Here is a 23,017-nt window from a genome sequence, read left to right as displayed (position 1 = left end):
CAAGTTACAGTAGCGTCAAGGAAATCAGTTTTTCCTCATTAATATGCAAATGTATGCAGCAAGGAGCTCCAAAATCTAATGAGATCATCGACTCTACAGGGAGAACCAGGATTGGAGTCAGGATGAAGTTTCTATCATGTATTGTTCTACAGACAGAGAGACAGACAGGCAGAGAGACAGAGAGACAGACAGGCAGACAGACAGGCAGACAGACAGCCAAGAGACAGAGAGACAGACAGAGAGACAGAGAGACAGACAGGCAGACAGACAGGCAGACAGACAGCCAAGAGACAGAGAGACAGACAGAGAGACAGAGAGACAGATAGAGAGACAGACAGAGAGACAGATAGAGAGACAGATAGAGAGACAGACAGAGAGACAGACAGAGAGACAGACAGACAGACAGCCAAGAGACAGAGAGACAGACAGAGAGACAGAGAGACAGACAGAGAGACAGACAGAGAGACAGATAGAGAGACAGACAGAGAGACAGACAGACAGACAGACAGACAGCCAAGAGACAGAGAGACAGACAGACAGACAGAGAGACAGACAGACAGACAGACAGCCAAGAGACAGAGAGACAGACAGAGAGACAGACAGAGAGACAGAGAGACAGACAGACAGACAGAGAGACAGACAGACAGACAGACAGACAGACAGACAGACAGACAGACAGAGAGAGACAGAGAGACAGACAGAGACACAGACAGACAGACAGAGAGACAGACAGACAGACAGACAGACAGCCAAGAGACAGAGAGACAGACAGAGAGACAGACAGACAGACAGAGAGACAGACAGACAGCCAAGAGACAGAGAGACAGACAGAGAGACAGACAGACAGACAGAGAGACAGACAGACAGACAGACAGACAGACAGACAGAGAGAGACAGACAGAGACACAGACAGACAGACAGAGAGACAGACAGACAGACAGACAGGCAGAGAGACAGACAGACAGACAGACAGACAGAGAGACAGACAGAGAGACAGACAGACAGGCAGAGAGACAGACAGACAGGCAGAGAGACAGACAGACAGACAGACAGACCCTGTACCATGGTGGAGGGACGTAATAAAAATCTGCCGCACCAAACGCGCTCCGCCTCCATTCATTTTCTATGAGAAGCGAACAATTTGCATGTGATGTGGGGTAAGGGGCGGGGCAAGAGTTGAAATTCAGTTAACAGAGAACCGATGTGTCTGGCCAAAGAGGATGACGCAATGCTTCTACCGGCTTTCACTGACTTTCTCATCACCAGGAAGTAATGTTAGCTGTCCAAAAGTCTTTTAGATTACATAGATTAAATAGATTACAGCGGATTATGGATTTCCTGAGTTGACGACCTCTCTCTCCCTATCAGACTGACAGGAGAAATGCTGTCGGAGGAAGGAGGCGGATCCTGTCGGAGGCCGGCGGGTCGACAGACTGTTCAGACGAATTTACCAGTGAACTCAGCAATCGTTAGCAACAGTTTTTCCTCAGTCGATTTGGATTGATTGAATCTTATTTCTTCAACTTCATGTCCTGGTAATTAAAAGTTTACACAGCTATCTAAACATCAAAATATTTGGGTTGGACAAGGTTGATTAACTCCCACTTGCTACCACTAGTCGACAAGCCCAGAAATCACCAGTTTGAGGGGGAACAGTGGTTCTGCATGAATTCATCCCCATCTTCAGTGAGGTAATTCCACTCGTTTCCAGGAATAAAGTGAAAACCCACCGAAACTAAGTTGACCACTTCTTTACGCTGACATACATTTTTATGACATGAACTCATTTAGCTCTGACATTTCTCCTTCTAGAGATGGTCTTTCTACCTGCAGTGATAATGTTTGTACCACGACGACAAAGTTTCTACCTGCGGTGATGACGTTTTTACCTGCGGTGATGACGTTTTTACCTGCGGTGAAGATGTTTCTAACCGCGGTGATGATGTTTCTACCTGTGGTGATGATGTTTCTACTCACAGTGATGATGTTTCTACCTGCGGTGATGATGTTTCTACTCACAGTGATGATGTTTCTACCTGCTGTGATGACGTTTCTAACCGCCATGATGACATTTCTACCCGCGGTGACGATGTTTCCACTCACTGTGATGACTTCTCTACTGATGATGTTTCTACCTGCAGCAACAATGTTTGTCAAAAAGTTCCTACCCACGGGATGATGTTTCTATCTGCGGCAATGCCATTTCCACTCATGGCAATTACTTTTCTATCAGTGATGATGACGTTTCGATCCAATGACATTTCTACCTGCAGCAATGGAATGTCTACTCAGTGATGATGACACTGTGATGACATTTCTACCTGCAGTGATGACGTTTCTACCTGCAGTGATGACGTTTCTACCTGCAGTGGTGACATTACTACCTGCGGTGATGACGTTTCTACCTGCAGTGATGATGTTTCTACCTGCAGTGATGACGTTTCTACCTGCAGTGATGACATTTCTACCTGCAGTGATGACATTTCTACCTGCAGTGACGACATTTCTACCTGCAGTGATGTTTCTACCTGCAGTGATGACATTTCTACCTGCAGTGATGACGTTTCTACCTGCAGTGACGACATTTCTACCTGCAGTGATGTTTCTACCTGCAGTGATGACATTTCTACCTACAGTGATGACGTTTCTACCTGCAGTGATGTTTCTACCTGCAGTGATGACATTTCTACCTGCAGTGATGACATTTCTACCTGCAGTGATGTTTCTACCTGCAGTGATGACATTTCTACCTGCAGTGATGACATTTCTACCTGCAGTGACGACATTTCTACCTGCAGTGATGACATTTCTACCTGCAGTGACGACATTTCTACCTGCAGTGATGTTTCTACCTGCAGTGATGACATTTCTACCTGCAGTGATGACGTTTCTACCTGCAGTGATGACGTTTCTACCTGCAGTGATGACATTTCTACCTGCAGTGATGACGTTTCTACCTGCAGTGATGACGTTTCTACCTGCAGTGATGATGTTTCTACCTACAGTGATGACGTTTCTACCTGCAGTGATGACGTTTCTACCTACAGTGATGACGTTTCTACCTGCAGTGATGATGTTATGATGTTTCTACCTGCAGTGATGATGTTATGATGTTTCTACCTGCAGTGACGACGTTTCTACCTGCAGTGATGATGTTATGATGTTTCTACCTGCAGTGATGACATTTTTACCTGCAGTGATGACGTTTCTACCTGCAGTGATGATGTTATGATGTTTCTACCTGCAGTGATGATGTTATGATGTTTCTACCTGCAGTGACGACGTTTCTACCTGCAGTGATGATGTTATGATGTTTCTACCTGCAGTGATGACATTTTTACCTGCAGTGATGACGTTTCTACCTGCAGTGATGATGTTATGACGTTTCTACCTGCAGTGATGACATTTCTACCTGCAGTGATGACGTTTCTACCTGCAGTGATGATGTTATGACGTTTCTACCTGCAGTGATGACATTTCTACCTGCAGTGATGACGTTTCTACCTGCAGTGATGATGTTATGACGTTTCTACCTGCAGTGATGACATTTCTACCTGCAGTGATGATGTTTCTACCTGCAGTGATGACATTTCTACCTGCGTTGATGACATTTCTACCTGCAGTGATGACATTTCTACCTGCAGTGATGACATTTCTACCTGCAGTGATGATGTTTCTACCTGCAGTGATGACATTTCTACCTGCGTTGATGACATTTCTACCTGCAGTGATGACATTTCTACCTGCAGTGATGACATTTCTACCTGCAGTGATGTTTCTACCTGCAGTGATGACGTTCCTATCTGCGTTGATGACATTTCTACCTGCAGTGACGACATTTCTACCTGCAGTGATGACGTTTCTACCTGCAGTGATGACGTTTCTCCCTGCAGTGATGACATTACTACCTGCAGTGATGACATTACTACCTGCAGTGATGATGTTTCTACCTGCAGCGACAATGTTTGCACCCGAGGTGAAAACGTTCTGACCCACGGCATGATGTTTCTATCTGCGGCAATGTCATTTCCACTCATGGCAACGACGTTTCTACAGACAGCAATTATGTTTCTACCAGTGATGATGACGTTTCGATCCAATGACATTTCTACCCATGGCGATCATGTTTCTGACGTTTCTGTTTCTAAATTGTTAGATGTTTCTAAATTAAAAATCCAAAAAGCCTCTCCTTTTCCTTAGGGCGTTCACATCACCAACTCATACACCAGGAGTAATACTTTCAATTCCATTAAAATAGAAAGCAGAGAGAGGCTGGTTGGCCTCTTTAAAATGTCTTGATACATCTCTTGTTTTTAGACAGGTATTTAAGCTCCATTGTTTTTTGTTCATGTAATACTAATGAAGGCATGTTGCTGAAATGCGTTGTTTTTTTGTTTTTTTATGTTTTTGTGAAGAGCATCCATCAGCCTTCAAGAATAGCTGGATGTTTTCCCTATCTAGATCCCATCACAGTCCCATGACAATGCCTGCTGTGTTACCCCATGCATTAACATGTCTTTTTCCTGACCTAGATATCAAGATACAGATCACATTTTAATTGCAAGCACAAACAGGGTGATACACACTGTTGCCTTTTAGATCTACCTGCCTACACACCCGCCACATACACAGACAACAGAGGACTTGATGAGTTACTGTACTCTTCCAACTTACTAATGAATTCATTAGTGAAATTTGACTTTCAAAGCCCTGCTGATTGGTCCAGCATCAGCAGCATCTGATGTCGGCTTGTTAAAATAGAAACGCATCAAAACACAGGTGCTGTATCTTTTTTGGGCGCATGTTAGGAGAATTCAGACTACAGAGGGCTTTAATAATCAAACTAAATCCACGTCTGAGGCATTTCTGGCTGACCTCCACACATCTCTGAAGTGGTTTATCTCTTCATTAGGGACTGTTTGTACTGGGCCTGTGTCAGAGCGGCTGATAACCGGTGTTAATTGGTTTTTGGAGGTTGAAAAATGTTTGAGGAGCAGAAAATTGGAATCCTCCTGGGCAGCTGAGGGCTGCAGGCGGTGGTTTTGTTCCAAAATAAGACATCAGCCATTTGGAAAAGGTGACACCTAATCTGACAACATGCTGGCATCAAAATAAAGCTCAGTGTTTATTATTATTATTCAGGTTACTGACTGTCTATGGACATGCTCATGAAATGGATATATTTTCAAGGATTTAAAGATCTATACTTTATAAATATTAAGCGATGAACATGAGATAACTTCTTGGGGGAAAGTCACAGTAGCTTATCAAATCCAAGAAAGCCAAGTCGATACTTGCGTCCTTGTGGAGAACGATCTTCTCAATTTGTCTTGAAGAGAATTACTTTTTTTTTTTTGTTGGTTTTTTTGGGCATTTTTGCCTTTATTAGACAGTCTATAGTGAAGAGAAACAGGAACGATTGGGGAGAGAGAGAGAGGGGGATGACGTGCCGAAGGTCCCAAGCCAGATTCGAAGGACGTCGCGTCACATGGTACGTGCCTTAGCCCAGTGAACCACCAGGACGCCCTGAGAGAACCAATTTCTCATGAAAGCGAACACAGAGAAGCGATTCACTATAAACTATTGGTTACTGTACTATAGACTACAGCACTGTTTGGTTGTGATGTGTCGTTCTCGCAATGAATTTTGGGGCTTCCCATTTGTTCTCGCCGGTCAAGTCTCCATCTGATGCTTCCTCGGCTGGCAAGGAAACTTCTGGGATCTATTTTTTTTTTTAAGATTATCTTTTGGGCATTTTTGCCTTTTATTACAGTCATCGTCATGACCTCTGACCCCGTCTGCATGTCACTGTAACATCCAGAACCCCGTCTTGCTTTCACTGAGGTCTTAAAGAGGAAAGGCTTCATGTGACTCTACAGGTACAGCATGGTCTCTTAGTACTAAGGCGTCCCACTGAGCTCATCCAGGAGGAACGTGTGTGTGTGTGTGTGTGTGTGTGTGTGTGTGTGTGTGTGTGTGTGTGTGTGTGTGTGTGTGTGTGTGTGTGTGTGTGTGTGTGTGTGTGTGTGTGTGTATTTGGGGAGAAATGGAAAATGTGGAAATCAGTTGCAAACCATTTCTCGCATGGGATGATATTAAATTTTAATTTCTTCCCAAACTGAATTGTTCAGTCAGACTTTGTCTCCGGTTTGGATGAGCGGTGGATTTTGAAGGCAGAGAAAAGCAAAGTTTGAAGCAATCAAGTCTCAGCTGACGACAGTAACGAGCTAAAGAGAGCGTCGGCCTTCTCCCAGCCTGACTTAAAATTCATTGGGTACTCGAGGCTTCGCTGAGTCTCTGCTGGTTTAATGATCTTACAGGAATGCAACACACAGCAGAGAGACCTGGATCTGCATCCTAAGCATCAGGCATTACAGGATCGCATAAACACTGTTCACACACTCTCATTTACTCACTTGCCCACTCAATGAACCTGGGATTTGATTGCATCAAACTCTGGGGCAAACATGAACACAAAATGAATACAAAATGAAAAATACATTATTTTGACTCTGCAGCTGGAGGGAAGGGCAGCAGAACAGACCAACCCTTAGATTGCTGCCGTGAGGTAAACAAAACACAAAAGTAATTAATTTTTTTTGTTGTTTTTCTTATTTTAATGTAAAGTTTCCATTATTATTCATGTGTTGAATGAGTTTCAAGGTCTTTGGGTACAGGGATCCTGAAAACCCAAATTACATCTGTGTCAACCAGAAAACATGCAGTCTATTCTTCATTCCTGATAATTATACTATGTTTTTCTGTCCAACAGCATTAATATAAATATAGAGTTTTTATTTCCCCCCTGCTGGAGAGTCAGTCTGTTTTCCAGCGCTGCTTTAGATCTGGTTGTCCTTTAACAAATTTAAATTCTCACTTGGATAAGATTGACTTCAAAGGTTTCATTTTATAATCAGGTTTTTTAAGTCTTGCGGTGGTGCGAATAAATCAGTCGTTCCCAAACTGGGGTCCAGGGGCCTCCAGGGGTCGTTGAGTGGGTTGATGAAATAAGGAATAATTTAATTTTAGAAGTATTTTACACAGCAGAGATAAATAATGTATGAGAATGACCACTTTGATAAAAGGTTTCACCTACAACATAACTCAAACTTTGTTCACATATCTGATACAAGTCGGATATTTATTCTTAAATATAAACAGCAACAAATCACATGGAATACGATCTGCTCTGCTCAGATTGAAACCTCATTGGTCGGTTTCCTGGTGTCCAGCCGCCATGAATCTCAGTCTTTAGCACTTTTTGAATTTACATGATGATTCATATCGGTCTGGTCAAGCCTATGCACCGGCAGTTAATTCGGACAGATACTGTCCGACAAACCTGATTGGCTGGTGGATGTAGGCGGGACAAACCTCCTTATGACGAGCGTTACAGAGCGACGACGACAACCAACATGGCAGCTGGCAAAGGAACTGGATGATAGCAAACTAGATTTAACGATTTGGTCAGTCCTTAAAAAACTTAATGACATGGATGAATAAAAAACAGGAACAATCAGCAGTTTAAAAGCTGGGAAGTGAAGCTGCCATGATTGTTGTTGCTCTGAGGCGTTTCCAGAATACATCAATCTGCTGTGCAGCGGTGATTGGTCAAAAATTTTGATACTGACAACAACACCAACGAGAAATTTGGGGCGAGAAATTCCGTCAGTGAATCAGTGGTGGATAGACTGACCGGACCGATATGAATCACCATGCAGATTCAAAAATTGATAAAGACTGAGATTCATGGAGCTTAGGAGTGAAACTTTTCCCGGAAAAAAAAATCAGAACCGCTCGGTTCGCCACCCACGGTTTGGGTCGCACATGCCTGCCGCGGCTCATTCGGTTCTGTGTCCCCTACTCCGATCTCCCTGGAGAGTATCTGTCCAATCAGTTGTCAGAATTACATGTCAGTCTACGATGACATCATAGTTGGAGCGAGTTTGGAGCAAATTGTGGAACTTTAAGTTTCACTTTCAGGCGCTGCTGCTGCTGCTCTGCTGGTCTGTGAATCACCAAATGACAAACATGATGTGATGCGCACATCGGCGCATTAGAGTTTTCTAGCAATTTCTATACATTGACCTGATTTTTGGCTTCTGTGCCGATATTGTGGCGGTGCGCCGCAGAAGAGCCCGACGTCACTCTGCAGCCACACTGGCAGCAGCAGGAGAGGAGGAGAGCCGGCAGGACCAAAACAACTTGCTCTTCCTGCACTTTTTAAGCAATCTCTCAGTGTGAGTTCAGACAGGCACCAAAACCGTGGGGGTAGTGATGGGCGGGTCAGGTTTTTTTCAACCCGCAACCGCTGATCCGACACATCAACACAGCCTATCTGAACCCGCCCGTTCGTTCTCAATATTATCTTCAGTCAACCCTAACCCGCCCCACCTGTGGATAAACCTGCGGGCCTCACTACTTGGCCGCTGCTTATAGCGAAAGATTTGTAGCCCTATTCAGCGGTGGAAGATTTCAAAATAAGTAAACAAACATGGTCGTCTGCCTTATGCCAATCAGTCCAATTTGAAAAATGCCAGAATGGGAGCGTCCTGCTGGATCAGTGGTCTAAGTTGCGTACCATGTAAACATGATGTCCTGGGTTCGAATCTGACCCAGGACCTTTGTCACATGTCATCCCCGTCTGTCTCCAAATCTTTCCTGTCTGTCTCTAGTTTCAACTGTCGAATAAAAGCAAAAATGCCCAAACAACGCATCATTTCCCTTAAGTTTTGTGAGAATCTGATCTTCGATGTCTGAGATGTGCGTGACGGACAGAAAGCAGCGGGGTTTACTGTGAACGGAGGCAGATGCAACCTGCCAGTCTGAGGCTGTAGACTTCCGGCTTTATAATCCTCCAACAGGCTTTTCACAGACAGAGACCGCTCCCTAAACACAACATCACATCGTCACGTCTCCGCAAACTGAAGCGACGCCCTGAATTGTTCCCACATGAAAACATTTTACATCATCTGTCCGTCTGCCTCTGTTCATTTTGACTGTCTTCTCTCCACCGGCTCATAAAAACCGAATGATCCAAACCAGATGAAAGATAAAAGGTACCTAAGAAATATTAAAGGTTATTTTCTAGTCCAAATGTATCTGTGGTAACTGCCATTAATTCTGATATGACTGATGGCTTATGGCTTCGTTAATACCCAGGAGCTCCTGAAGGATTTTAAAGATAAACAGAAGATTAAGTTACTAGAACGAAGAAATCTCCAAAGATCTTTTCTGCTTCAACCCAGCTGTAAATTTCATTAGTTTTGACTTGCTGGCTGGCAGATTTATTTTAGGAACTTCATAAAAAAAGACAGATCAGACATGCCAAGAGATATTAAGCCTGTGGTAAGTAATTCCTGGAAACTGGAAAAGTTATAAAAATATATCTTTCCTATTATCCTCATCCACTGTTGTTTCACGGTCCAATTTACAGCTGACATGAAGCTGAGCTTGGCTTTAGGATTAGTAAAGTGGGAGAGATAGTGAAGGAAACTAGGAGAGATGGTGAAGGAAACTAGGAAAGACGGTGAAGGAAACTGGGAGAGACGGTGAAGGAAACTGGGAGAGACGGTGAAGGAAACTAGGAGAGAGACGATGAAGGAAACTAGGAGAGACGGTGAAGGAAACTAGGAGAGAGATGGTGAAGGAAACTAGGAGACTAGGAGAGAGATGGTGAAGGAAACTGGGAGAGACGGTGAAGGAAACTGGGAGAGACGGTGAAGGAAACTGGGAGAGACGGTGAAGGAAACTGGGAGAGACGGTGAAGGAAACTGGGAGAGACGGTGAAGGAAACTGGGAGAGACGGTGAAGGAAACTGGGAGAGACGGTGAAGGAAACTGGGAGAGACGGTGAAGGAAACTGGGAGAGACGGTGAAGGAAACTGGGAGAGACGGTGAAGGAAACTGGGAGAGACGGTGAAGGAAACTGGGAGAGACGGTGAAGGAAACTAGGAGAGACGGTGAAGGAAACTGGGAGAGACGGTGAAGGAAACTGGGAGAGACGGTGAAGGAAACTGGGAGAGACGGTGAAGGAAACTAGGAGAGACGGTGAAGGAAACTGGGAAAGACGGTGAAGGAAACTAGGAGAGACGGTGAAGGAAACTAGGAGAGAGAGATGGTGAAGGAAACTAGGAGAGACGGTGAAGGAAACTAGGAGAGAGATGGTGAAGGAAACTGGGAGAGACGGTGAAGGAAACTAGAGAGACGGTGAAGGAAACTAGGAGAGATGGTGAAGGAAACTAGGAGAGAGATGGTGAAGGAAACTAGGAGAGACGGTGAAGGAAACTGGGAGAGACGGTGAAGGAAACTAGGAGAGACGGTGAAGGAAACTGGGAGAGACGGTGAAGGAAACTAGGAGAGACGGTGAAGGAAACTAGGAGAGAGATGGTGAAGGAAACTAGGAGAGAGAGTGAAGGAAACTAGGAGACTAGGAGAGAGATGGTGAAGGAAACTGGGAGAGACGGTGAAGGAAACTAGAGAGACGGTGAAGGAAACTAGGAGAGATGGTGAAGGAAACTAGGAGAGACGGTGAAGGAAACTGGGAGAGACGGTGAAGGAAACTAGGAGAGACGGTGAAGGAAACTGGGAGAGACGGTGAAGGAAACTAGGAGAGAGATGGTGAAGGAAACTAGGAGAGAGATGGTGAAGGAAACTAGGAGAGACGGTGAAGGAAACTGGGAGAGACGGTGAAGGAAACTGGGAGAGACGGTGAAGGAAACTAGGAGAGAGATGGTGAAGGAAACTAGGAGAGAGATGGTGAAGGAAACTAGGAGAGACGGTGAAGGAAACTAGGAGAGACGGTGAAGGAAACTGGGAGAGACGGTGAAGGAAACTGGGAGAGACGGTGAAGGAAACTAGGAGAGAGATGGTGAAGGACACTAAGAGAGAGAGTGAAGGAAACTAGGAGAGAGATGGTGAAGGAAACTAGGAGAGATGGTGAAGGAAACTAGGAGAGAGATGGTGAAGGAAACTAGGAGAGACGGTGAAGGAAACTAGGAGAGACGGTGAAGGAATCTAGGAGAGACGGTGAAGGAAACTAGGAAAGACGGTGAAGGAAACTGGGAGAGACGGTGAAGGAAACTAGGAGAGAGATGGTGAAGGAAACTGGGAGAGACGGTGAAGGAAACTAGAGAGACGGTGAAGGAAACTAGGAGAGACGGTGAAGGAAACTGGGAGAGACGGTGAAGGAAACTGGGAGAGACGGTGAAGGAAACTGGGAGAGACGGTGAAGGAAACTAGGAGAGACGGTGAAGGAAACTAGGAGAGACGGTGAAGGAAACTGGGAGAGACGGTGAAGGAAACTAGGAGAGACGGTGAAGGAAACTAGGAGAGAGAGATGGTGAAGGAAACTAGGAGAGACGGTGAAGGAAACTGGGAGAGACGGTGAAGGAAACTAGGAGAGACGGTGAAGGAAACTAGGAGAGAGAGATGGTGAAGGAAACTAGGAGAGACGGTGAAGGAAACTAGGAGACTAGGAGAGAGATGGTGAAGGAAACTGGGAGAGACGGTGAAGGAAACTAGAGAGACGGTGAAGGAAACTAGGAGAGATGGTGAAGGAAACTAGGAGAGACGGTGAAGGAAACTGGGAGAGACGGTGAAGGAAACTAGGAGAGACGGTGAAGGAAACTGGGAGAGACGGTGAAGGAAACTGGGAGAGACGGTGAAGGAAACTGGGAGAGACGGTGAAGGAAACTAGGAGAGAGATGGTGAAGGAAACTGGGAGAGACGGTGAAGGAAACTAGAGAGACGGTGAAGGAAACTAGGAGAGACGGTGAAGGAAACTGGGAGAGACGGTGAAGGAAACTAGGAGAGACGGTGAAGGAAACTAGGAGAGACGGTGAAGGAAACTGGGAGAGACGGTGAAGGAAACTGGGAGAGACGGTGAAGGAAACTAGGAGAGACGGTGAAGGAAACTAGGAGAGACGGTGAAGGAAACTAGGAGAGACGGTGAAGGAAACTGGGAGAGACGGTGAAGGAAACTAGGAGAGACGGTGAAGGAAACTAGGAGAGAGAGATGGTGAAGGAAACTAGGAGAGACGGTGAAGGAAACTGGGAGAGACGGTGAAGGAAACTAGGAGAGACGGTGAAGGAAACTGGGAGAGACGGTGAAGGAAACTAGGAGAGACGGTGAAGGAAACTAGGAGAGACGGTGAAGGAAACTGGGAGAGACGGTGAAGGAAACTGGGAGAGACGGTGAAGGAAACTAGGAGAGAGAGATGGTGAAGGAAACTAGGAGAGACGGTGAAGGAAACTGGGAGAGACGGTGAAGGAAACTAGGAGAGACGGTGAAGGAAACTAGGAGAGAGAGATGGTGAAGGAAACTAGGAGAGACGGTGAAGGAAACTAGGAGACTAGGAGAGAGATGGTGAAGGAAACTGGGAGAGACGGTGAAGGAAACTAGAGAGACGGTGAAGGAAACTAGGAGAGACGGTGAAGGAAACTGGGAGAGACGGTGAAGGAAACTGGGAGAGACGGTGAAGGAAACTGGGAGAGACGGTGAAGGAAACTGGGAGAGACGGTGAAGGAAACTGGGAGAGACGGTGAAGGAAACTGGGAGAGACGGTGAAGGAAACTGGGAGAGACGGTGAAGGAAACTAGGAGAGACGGTGAAGGAAACTGGGAGTGACGGTGAAGGAAACTGGGAGAGACGGTGAAGGAAACTAGGAGAGACGGTGAAGGAAACTGGGAGAGACGGTGAAGGAAACTAGGAGAGACGGTGAAGGAAACTGGGAGAGACGGTGAAGGAAACTAGGAGAGAGACGGTGAAGGAAACTAGGAGAGACGGTGAAGGAAACTGGGAGAGACGGTGAAGGAAACTAGGAGAGACGGTGAAGGAAACTGGGAGAGACGGTGAAGGAAACTAGGAGAGAGATGATGAAGGAAACTAGGAGAGAGATGGTGAAGGAAACTAGGAGAGACGGTGAAGGAAACTAGGAGAGAGATGGTGAAGGAAACTAGGAGAGAGATGGTGAAGGAAACTAGGAGAGAGATGGTGAAGGAAACTAGGAGAGACGGTGAAGGAAACTAGGAGAGACGGTGAAGGAAACTAGGAGAGAGATGGTGAAGGAAACTAGGAGAGATGGTGTAGGAAACTAGGAAAGACGGCGGAGGAAACTAGGAGAGACGGTGAAGGAAACTAGGAGAGATGGTGAAGGAAACTAGGAAAGACGGTGAAGGAAACTAGGAGAGACGGTGAAGGAAACTAGGAGTAAGTAAACAAGTAAAACTGTATTTATAGCACTTTTCAGATGAAAAGTCACAAAGTGCTTCACATGATAAAAACAAACAGAGATGGTTAAAGGAAACAGGAAACTTTCATCATCTCTTTTAACAAATCAGTTGATGATTTCCAGAGAGTAACAAGTCTCTTTTGAAAATGTAGAGAGTAGAAAGTCTAGTTTTCTTTTGAAATAAAGCGAAAGAAAAACTTGAGTAAAGTACAAATACTTTAAAATCTTAGTTAAGTACAGTAACAAAGTATTTTTACTTTTCTTACTCATACAAATAGAACAGAAAGATTCCATGCACACTGCCTTGCAATACTCAGCCATCAGAGCAAAGCACTCCCATACAAAAAAGTCACATGTAAAAACCCACATGTGAATTCAATGCACACGTGCTTTTTGGACACATGTTGGCTTTCATATGTGAACACGTGGATTTTCCCATTTCCCACGTGAAAATGTCATTTTCACATGTGAAGTTAAGTGGAAAAAAATGTTCACCTATGAATTGAAATTTTAACATCTGAAATAAAAACACGTGATGACAGAACTCTTTTTTCTCATTTCCATATCTACTGTAAACATGAAGAACATACATCGTCACAGTGAGGAGGAGGAGGAAGGGGACGAGGAGGAGGAAGAGGAGGAGGAGGTTTTCTTCTCACCATGCAGCGTCGGCTCCGACATGCACATCCTGTCACTCTGCTGCTCCTCCATTGGCTGCGATCCTCCTAGCGACCGGTAATCCTGGGCCATGATTGGCAGAGTCTGACTGTCCTCTCTGCTCTCCTATTGGTTAGAGACAAAGTGGTAATTGATCTTTCAACCCTGTGGAGCGTTTTCACTCTGAACACCCGCTAACTCACAGAACGGGACCAACTTTAAAATGGACATTTTCAGAGAGAGAATTTCAATTGGGAAGGGAGCAATTAGCTAATTAGCCCATAAGAGGATTGATTAAAAGTAAATCCATGAAAGCGGAGCGGCCTTTAGGGTAAATCCAACACGGGAACAGCGTCTAATTGTGCCCGATAAGTGATTTCATGAAGTTTAACTCGACTCTTCTGCAGTCGATAAATTATTCTCTTACATTCAAAACATCCAAGCTGACTTTTTCAAAATGGCGGCTCCTCAGCTCCTTCCTCCTCGTGTGGATTTCCTGGTATTTCTCCTCAGCGAGCTTCCTGTAACAGGCAGAACCACATCGAGCCTTTGAGTGAGGCGGTTCAGTCCCAGTACAGGACCGGAGCTGAACTGGGACGCTCCCAGTGTGAAGGAGTGGATGTAGGAAATCTGCTGACTGAGACTTTACAGGTGAGCAAAAAGAAAAAGTGAAAGTAGAGTGGAGTCAACATTCATCAACTGTTGTATACACACATATATACACAAAAAAGAGATACCTACACTACTGAATAGATCTCAACAGCTTCTACTTGATATATACAGTCGATCTCATTTCCACCCAAAATGCCAGTTACGCCTTCTGGCTCCGAGCTCGATATGATCTTTGTTTTCCTGTTTATATAAAATCTTAATTATATAAAATATTGGTTTGCTCCTCATTAAAGGCTCTGTTGAAGGTGGAGAGGGTTTGACAGCAGCCAGACAGAAATGGATGAAATTTGTATACAGATCCATCAACTGAAACATCACACACACACACACACACACACACACACACACACACACACACACACACACACACACACACACACACACAGTCCCAGTGGAGCGCTCAGTTGATGGAAACCAGGTCAGACGAGAGCCTATTAACATGAAGAGGGTCCTACTGGTTTGGGTGTGTGTGTGTGTGTGTGTGTGTGTGTGTGTGTGTGTGTGTGTGTGTGTGTGTGTGCGCACAACACATCAAGCTCATTAACGGTTTCACTGTCTGCATCTTGACTGTCACATTTTTCATCATCAGTTCTTTTTTGAAGCAATCGATTTTGCTGTAATGAGAAATAATGAAAAGCTGTGACCTCTGACCTCTGACCTCTGACCCCTCACAAGTCTCTGTGTTTTGGTTTCCACTCTAATAAACTGATGATCAACAGCTGGGTTTGTACAAAATAACAGAAACGCCGCATGACAAAGGATTTTAAAGTAACTTTGAAGTAAATAAATCCCAAGTAGAAACATCAGGAAACAAAAGAGGGAAAACTTCACCAGAGAAAGAAACTTTCCATCATCCCTCCTGTCAGCAGCTCAGTGAGAGACAACAACAAATGATGATGGAGGAGGAGGAGATGATGTTAGTTTTGGGATAATATAACTTTAATGTGATATTTAGAGGAGCTGATAATAAAAGAAACAGTGTTTTTACTGTAATATTATGACTGAGTGTGTTTCCATGCACACTAACAAACTGATCACAGTCTGAGGATTCTCTGGTTCTTCCAGTGTTCATGTGAACAGCAGAGTGTGATTTCCTTAATCTGATAAAGGCCGTTATCACATGATGAGAAACCTGATTATCACATGATGAGAAACCTGATTATCACATGATGAGAAACCTGATTATCACATGATGAGAAACCTGATTATCACATGATGAGAAACCTGATTATCACATGATGAGAAACCTGATTATCACATGATGAGAAACCTGATTATCACATGATGAGAAACCTGATTATCACAGCAGGTTTTTGTCTGATCTTTCCAATCATTCAGCGCACGTTTATCCTCAGTCTGATTTCTTTTAGGTTTTTACATCTGAGCCTGAGAGCAAACAGAAGCGGAGAGAGAACAACGTCCAGGAAGCAGAAAACATCTGACAGCATGGAGAAAGGAGAGCGTTTGTTAAACTGTTCTGAACAGTACTGAGACAGAAACCAGACCAGCTTCAAGTTCAAAATCCATAACAACCGGCAGGAAGTTTGAGTTTCACATCACTTCCTTAAGGAGAGAACGGGAGACGGGAAGAGGAGAGGGAGACGGGAGGAGGAGAGGGAGACGGGAAGAGGAGAGAGAGACAGGAAGACGAGAGGGAGACAGGAAGAGGAGAGGGAGACGGGAGGAGGAGAGAGAGACGGGAAGAGGAGAGAGAGATGGGAGGAGGAGAGACGGGAAGAGGAGAGAGAGACGGGAAGAGGAGAGAGAGACGGGAAGACGAGAGGGAGACGGGAGGAGGAGAGAGAGACGGGAAGAGGAGAGAGAGACGGGAAGAGGAGAGGGAGACGGGAAGAGGAGAGAGAGACGGGAGGAGAGGGAGACGGGAAGAGGAGAGGGAGATGGGAAGAGGAGAGGGAGACGGGAAGAGGAGAGAGAGACGGGAAGAGGAGAGAGAGACGGGAAGAGGAGAGACGGGAAGAGGAGAGAGAGACGGGAAGAGGAGAGAGAGACGGGAAGACGAGAGGGAGACGGGAGGAGGAGAGAGAGACGGGAAGAGGAGAGAGAGACGGGAAGAGGAGAGGGAGACGGGAAGAGGAGAGAGAGACGGGAAGAGGAGAGAGAGACGGGAAGAGGAGAGACGGGAAGAGGAGAGAGAGACGGGAAGAGGAGAGAGAGACGGGAAGACGAGAGGGAGACGGGAGGAGGAGAGAGAGACGGGAAGAGGAGAGAGAGATGGGAAGAGGAGAGGGAGACGGGAAGAGGAGAGAGAGACGGGAAGAGGAGAGAGAGACGGGAAGAGGAGAGACGGGAAGAGGAGAGAGAGACGGGAAGAGGAGAGAGAGACGGGAAGACGAGAGGGAGACGGGAAGAGGAGAGGGAGACGGGAGGAGGAGAGAGAGACGGGAAGACGAGAGGGAGACGGGAAGAGGAGAGGGAGACGGGAGGAGGAGAGAGAGACGGAAAGAGGAGAGGGAGACGGGAAGAGGAGAGAGAGACGGGAAGACGGGAAGAGGAGAGGGAGACGGGAAGAGGAGAGAGAGACGGGAAGAGGAGAGAGAGACGGGAAGAGGAGAGAGGGAGACGGGAAGAGGAGAGAGGGAGACGGGAAGAGGAGAGGGAGACGGGAGGAGGAGAGGGAGATGGGAGGAGGAGAGAGAGACGGGAGGAGAGGGAGATGGGAAGAGGAGAGGGAGACGGGAAGAGGAGAGGGAGACGGGAAGAGGAGAGAGAGACGGGAGGAGGAGAGAGAGACGGGAAGAGGAGAGAGAGACGGGAAGAGGAGAGAGAGACGGGAAGAGGAGAGAGACGGGAAGAGGAGAGAGAGACGGGAAGAGGAGAGAGAGACGGGAAGACGAGAGGGAGACGGGAAGAGGAGAGGGAGACGGGAAGAGGAGAGGGAGACGGGAAGAGGAGAGAGAGACGGGAAGAGGAGAGGGAGACGGGAAGAGAAGAGAGAGACGGGAGGAGGAGAGAGAGACGGGAAGAGGAGAGAGAGACGGGAAGAGGAGAGGGAGACGGGAAGAGAAGAGAGAGACGGGAGGAGGAGAGAGAGACGGGAAGAGGAGAGAGAGACGGGAAGAGGAGAGGGAGACGGGAAGAGGAGAGGGAGACGGGAAGAGGAGAGAGAGACGGGAAGAGGAGAGAGAGACGGGTTTCCTCTCATTGAAAAATTAAAGTTCTCTACAGTAGAATCAGCTTCAGTTCCTAGATCACCAACATTACAAGCAACCAATAGTAAGAAGGTCAAGGGTCAGAGGTCACAGCACCCAGGGCCAGGCCTGGTTTTAACTCTGTGACTCGTCAGTAGGCTCGTCAGTAGTGTAACAGGAACATTATAATGTTCATTTCTCTCTTTCTCTTGAATAGAAGCACATGGAAACGCTTCAGCTGAATTATTACCTTAACCTGATTATTCACAGTAAGCGGGTTATTAGTGAACAGAGAAACACACTCACTGAAACAGAAATAATGACTCATCACACTTCTCACTACTGGGAAAAACAATAAACACAACAACAACAACAACAACAACAACAACAACAACAACACTGGTTATCCTGCTGTGTGTTCTGTTTCAAACCAGAAACATGGAAGTGCTGAAAAGTGCTGTGGTGGTGTCTGTTGGGTACATGAATGTGTGTGTGTGTGTGTGTGTGTGTGTGTGTGTGTGTGTGTGTGTGTGTGTACCTCAGCCTCCTGGCCTTGTCGTTGGCAGCCTGCAGCTTGCGGAGCCTCATCCTCTCTCTGGGCGTCATCCTGTCGACCTCTGACCTCTCCCTCAGGGTCTGCAGGTGCTCCTTCCTCTGCCTGGGGGTGTGTGTGTGTGTGTGTGTGTGTGGGGGGGGGGATTACATTAGATAACATCACATTACATTACATTAGATTAGGTTAGATTACATTAGATTACATCACATTAGATAATAGGGTAGATTATATTACTTTTGATTAGATTAGATTAAATTAGGTCAGATTACATCATTTTACATTACATTAGGTGCATTAAAATGTATTAAGTAGACATTTCAGAATTAAAAAGCAATGGAAAGTAAGTACAAGAGAGGAGAGAGAGACGGGAGGAGGAGAGAGAGACGGGAGGAGGAGAGAGAGACGGGAGGAGGAGAGAGAGACGGGAGGAGGAGAGGGAGACGGGAAGAGGAGAGAGAGACGGGAAGAGGAGAGGGAGACGGGAAGAGGAGAGAGAGACGGGAAGAGGAGAGGGAGACGGGAAGAGGAGAGGGAGACAGAAAGAGGAGAGAGACGGGAGGAGGAGAGAGAGACGGGAAGAGGAGAGGGAGACAGGTTTCCTCTCATTGAAAAATTAAAGTTCTCTACATCCAATTAAAGTCTTTAAATTCCTGCGGTGCCGCCACGCTTCCTTTTCTTCCAAGATGGCCGCCGTCATTACAGAACTGTCTGACCCACACGCTGTTAGACCGGTGTGTGTGTAATTTTGTGTGATCTGTGTGAACGGCAGCGTGGACGGATTAGCTCTGTCTGACAACACACACACACACACACACACACACACACACACACTCTGACAACACACACACACACACACTCTGACAACACACACACACACTCAGCTGGTTAACACTTCAACACGGCCCGCCGCTCACAGCTCTAATTATAGCAGCCTCTTACAGAGAAAGAGTGTGTGTGTGTGTGTGTGTGTTGTCAGAGTGTGTGTGTGTGTGGAGGAGGAAGATAATGAGAAGGAAGAAAAGAAGAGAAAAGAGGAAGAAGAAGAGGAGGAGAAGGAGAGGAGGAGGAAAAGGGGGAGGAAGAAGAGGAAGAGAGGAGTAGAGTTACATGTTCTTGGCGATCAGCTGTGCGTCTCTCTCTCCTCCTGACGACACACAGAACAACCTGTCTTTCATCTGCTGGAGAGAGAGAGAGAGAGAGAGAGAGAGAGAGAGAGAGAGAGAGAGAGACAGAAAGAGAGACAGAGAAAGAGAGAGAAAGAGAGAGAAAGAGAGAGAGAGACCGAGAGAGAGAGAGAGAGAGAGACCGAGAGAGAGAGAGAGAGAGAGACAGAGAGAGAGACAGAGAGAGAGAGAGAGCGACCAAGAGAGAGAGACAGACAGAGAGGACAGAGAGAGAGATAGAAAGAGAGAGACACAGAGAGTCAAAGTCAAGTCCCAAGTCAGCAGAACCCAAGTCAAGTCTCAAGCAATTACTGTAAAACTGTGACTCGAGTCCAAGTCACGTGACTCGAGTCCAAGTCACGTGACTCGAGTCCAAGTCACGTGACTCGAGTCCAAGTCACGTGACTCGAGTCCAAGTCACGTGACTCGAGTCCCCTCCTCTGCCACCATGTGAATAAGGTCTACTGCTGCCATTTGGGGCCAAAACACAAATCCATGTTCCTCAGAGCGGAGCCTCAGAGTCTGATGAAGCGCAGCAGGATGTGAACCATCGTCACGGTGACACTTCTGTGGAAACCATGGCAACCAAAACCATAAAAACCTTAATCTGTCGGCTCTTCCCAGGCGTCCGGTAGCTTCATCTGGGAAGAGTCAATTCAGCCTCAAGCCTCAAGATTTATGAACATGTTTATAACATTATTATCCACCTTACACACACACACACACACACACACACACACACACTGTACTCACCACATCCGGTGCAATATGAGTTTCCTAGTGGCTGGCTAGAGATATTTTTTTATGAGTGTGTGTGTGTGTGTGTGTGTGTGTGTGAGTGAGAGAGAGAAAGAGAGAGAGAGACAGTGAGACAGAGTGAGTCATTATGAGTGAGAGTGAGAGAGCGCGTGTGTGTGTGTGTGGGAGAGAGGGAGTGTTATGTGTGTGTGAAAAAGAGTATGAGTGAGAGTCTGTGTGTTTGTGTAAGTGTGTTCATGTGTGTGTGTGTGTGTGTGTGTGTGTGTGTTTAGTTTTTGTATGATGGTCTAATAGATAATAATCCTGAGCAGCAGCAGAGTTTCAGCGCTGGACTCACAAGAAAAGAAAAACATGAAACTGTCTGCAGCGTCGCCTGTCGGGTCTGAAAAGGTCGCTGAGGGAAAATGGCGGCGGTCCGACAGGAAGTCGATGGATGATGGAGAACAGGCAGCTGGACATTAGAGTTGATTAAGTTTGACTTTTCGAAGAGCTCCGATCGATCGATCGGCACTGTGTCGTCTGCTGAGAGCTGCAGCAGAATCACAGCTATTATAACTGAGTGTGAAAAGTTGATCACCAATACGAAATTTATCCATTTTGGGAAAAGACCTGAAGTTCATCATGAAATCTACAGAATCCAGTCTGTTATTTTGTCAACAGAAGAGTAAAGCTGCCTTCTCTCCTTTAAAAAGAATTACCGGTTTTTATTTTGTGCAGTAAATGATTTTGTGTGTGTCACTTTTTTCAAATGCTGGAGATCTTTGTGGAACCGAACGAAGCTTTTCAGAAACATGATGAATGTTCTTCAGTGTGAAATGTTTCCAACCTGCATGTTTCCCTCGATGAACTTGTTCTTCAGCAGCTCAGCAGCTGAAGGTCTGCAGGACGGCTGCTTCTGCAGCATGCTGCTCACACACACACACACACACACACACACACACACACGCACACACACACAGTCAGGGTTAAACATTCAACATTTTATGTAAAACTGGAGAACCACCAGTCAATGTTCCATTGAAAAAGCTTGTTGTGGTTAAACAGTAAAAAGTAAAACAGGAGGAGAAATTTCAAGAGCAACCGATCACTAGAGACCGACGTATCTGAACCGATCACTAGTGACCGACGTATCTGAACCGATCACTAGAGACCGACGTATCTGAACCGATCACTAGTGACCGACGTATCTGAACCGATCACTAGTGACCAACGCTCTGACGTCACTTCAGTCACATGATGCTCCAGTCAGCCTCATGGTTAGCAGACATTTACCAACTGACCAAGAATGTCGTCCATTTGGGCAAAAATATCGTCTTTGCGAAGATAATCTGTTGGTTAAGGAGGAGATTTCAACAAATCTATTCTGCCGAAACGGCAATGAAAAACTGTTCAACGGTTCAAACTTTAGTCCCGCCCACAAAGGCTCTGATTGGCTCGATTGTTTCTCGGAGCGAGAACAAGCCATTGACGAGGGAAACACCAGACTCTCTGAATCGCTCCACAACATCTGAAGAGTGGAGGAACGAGGAGTCTGGATCCAGGAGAGCAGTCTACATAATTCAGATAAAAGCCAAAAAAAAGTGATTTAAAGGAAGATGGTGAGCTGGTGGCAGGTCTCAGGCAGGTCAGTTTTCATTCGTTCAGACTGAGGAACAGCCAGCAGACCTGAGCATCACTTGGGCTCAAAAGGGATTAAAAGCTCAGAAATATATGAGGAAGCCAGCAGTAGGTGAGCCTTAAAAGTTATAATGAACATACTGAGATCAATCCTGAAATTGATTTGTAGCCAATGAAGAGAAACTAATATAGGTGAGATGTGTTGACTCTTCGTACCTGTACATGTAGGTTTTAGCTTATTTCATGTTTCACTTATTTTATGTTTTTAGCTTCTTTATTAAAATTGAATTTTACAGTTGTCTTTGTTGCACAGTGCAGTTCAGGTGACTCCTGTCTGTCTTGGTGCACGTTCACCAGGTCAGATTCTGATGTTCAGATTCTGCAAAATGTGATTTTCCGACCACTAGAGGGTGACAGAAACTGCAGCACATTTGTAAATAAAGCACAGCAAAGTTGCCACGGTTACACATGTTAGTTTCAGGATTGGTTATAACGTCTGACATCGCTTACTGCAGGTTTAAAGTCTGGCTGCACCACTTTGGACTAACTGCAACCTGGATCTGTTTTTCTGATGTGTTTACATCACTAAACTCCCTCGGGACGCTTGTTCCCACCGATCCTGACTCCAGATCCTGATCCAAAAGGTTTCTGCAGTGCAACAACTGGCATGTGTTGTCTTCTTCTCTCCCTCGCCTGAAGCCTGGCGCTGTGTAGCTGCAACAGAGAAAGGCCTGAGGCTGCGTGTCAGGATCAGCTGTGCCGCTGTGTTAGTCGGTGTGTCTCTGCACCAGCGCCACAAAGACTCATTCCTTTACATTTATTGGACTTGGCGACTAAAACTGATTCAGACTCCGGGTGGGTCGGGTGAGAGTTTGTGTTCCTGCTGCCTCCGAACAAAAAAGCCCCGGGGAATTCTGGGAAAGCGGATTACTGCTCGTCCCGCCTCCTGCTCACCTCCGCATCACACGGTCCAGATCCGGAGAAAAGCCGGCAGGCAGCGCCGGCGTCTCTCCCTCCACGATCTTCATCACCACAGACAGGAAGTTTGGACCCTGGAAGGCGTGAGTCAGACAGCACATCTCATACAGGATGCAGCCCAGCGCCCTGCAGGAGGCAACAGGACGACGGTTAGTGAGAGAGTTTGATATAAACACCCAGCCATCTTCTCAGCTTAAACCAGGAAGTCTAAACTCAGCCTAAACCAGGAAGCAGA

The 23,017-nt window shown here is 46.1% G+C and overlaps 1 protein-coding gene across 1 annotated transcript in view; it reads right to left on the bottom strand.

The window, feature by feature from the left end:
• nek11 (NIMA-related kinase 11) overlaps window positions 1-23,017 on the bottom strand; it is a 104,368-nt gene that overhangs the window by 37,164 nt on the left and 44,187 nt on the right. Inside the window, 6 exon segments of the mRNA XM_078287047.1 lie at window positions 13,891-14,014; window positions 14,316-14,409; window positions 18,248-18,367; window positions 19,373-19,429; window positions 20,979-21,092; window positions 22,759-22,908. Coding sequence (XP_078143173.1) covers window positions 13,891-14,014; window positions 14,316-14,409; window positions 18,248-18,367; window positions 19,373-19,429; window positions 20,979-21,092; window positions 22,759-22,908 — 659 coding nt within the window.

The sequence above is a fragment of the Centroberyx gerrardi genome, chromosome 12 (assembly GCF_048128805.1).
Source record: "Centroberyx gerrardi isolate f3 chromosome 12, fCenGer3.hap1.cur.20231027, whole genome shotgun sequence".
NCBI classification, from domain to species: domain Eukaryota; kingdom Metazoa; phylum Chordata; class Actinopteri; order Beryciformes; family Berycidae; genus Centroberyx; species Centroberyx gerrardi.
This window is presented reverse-complemented; position numbering and strand designations above follow the sequence as displayed.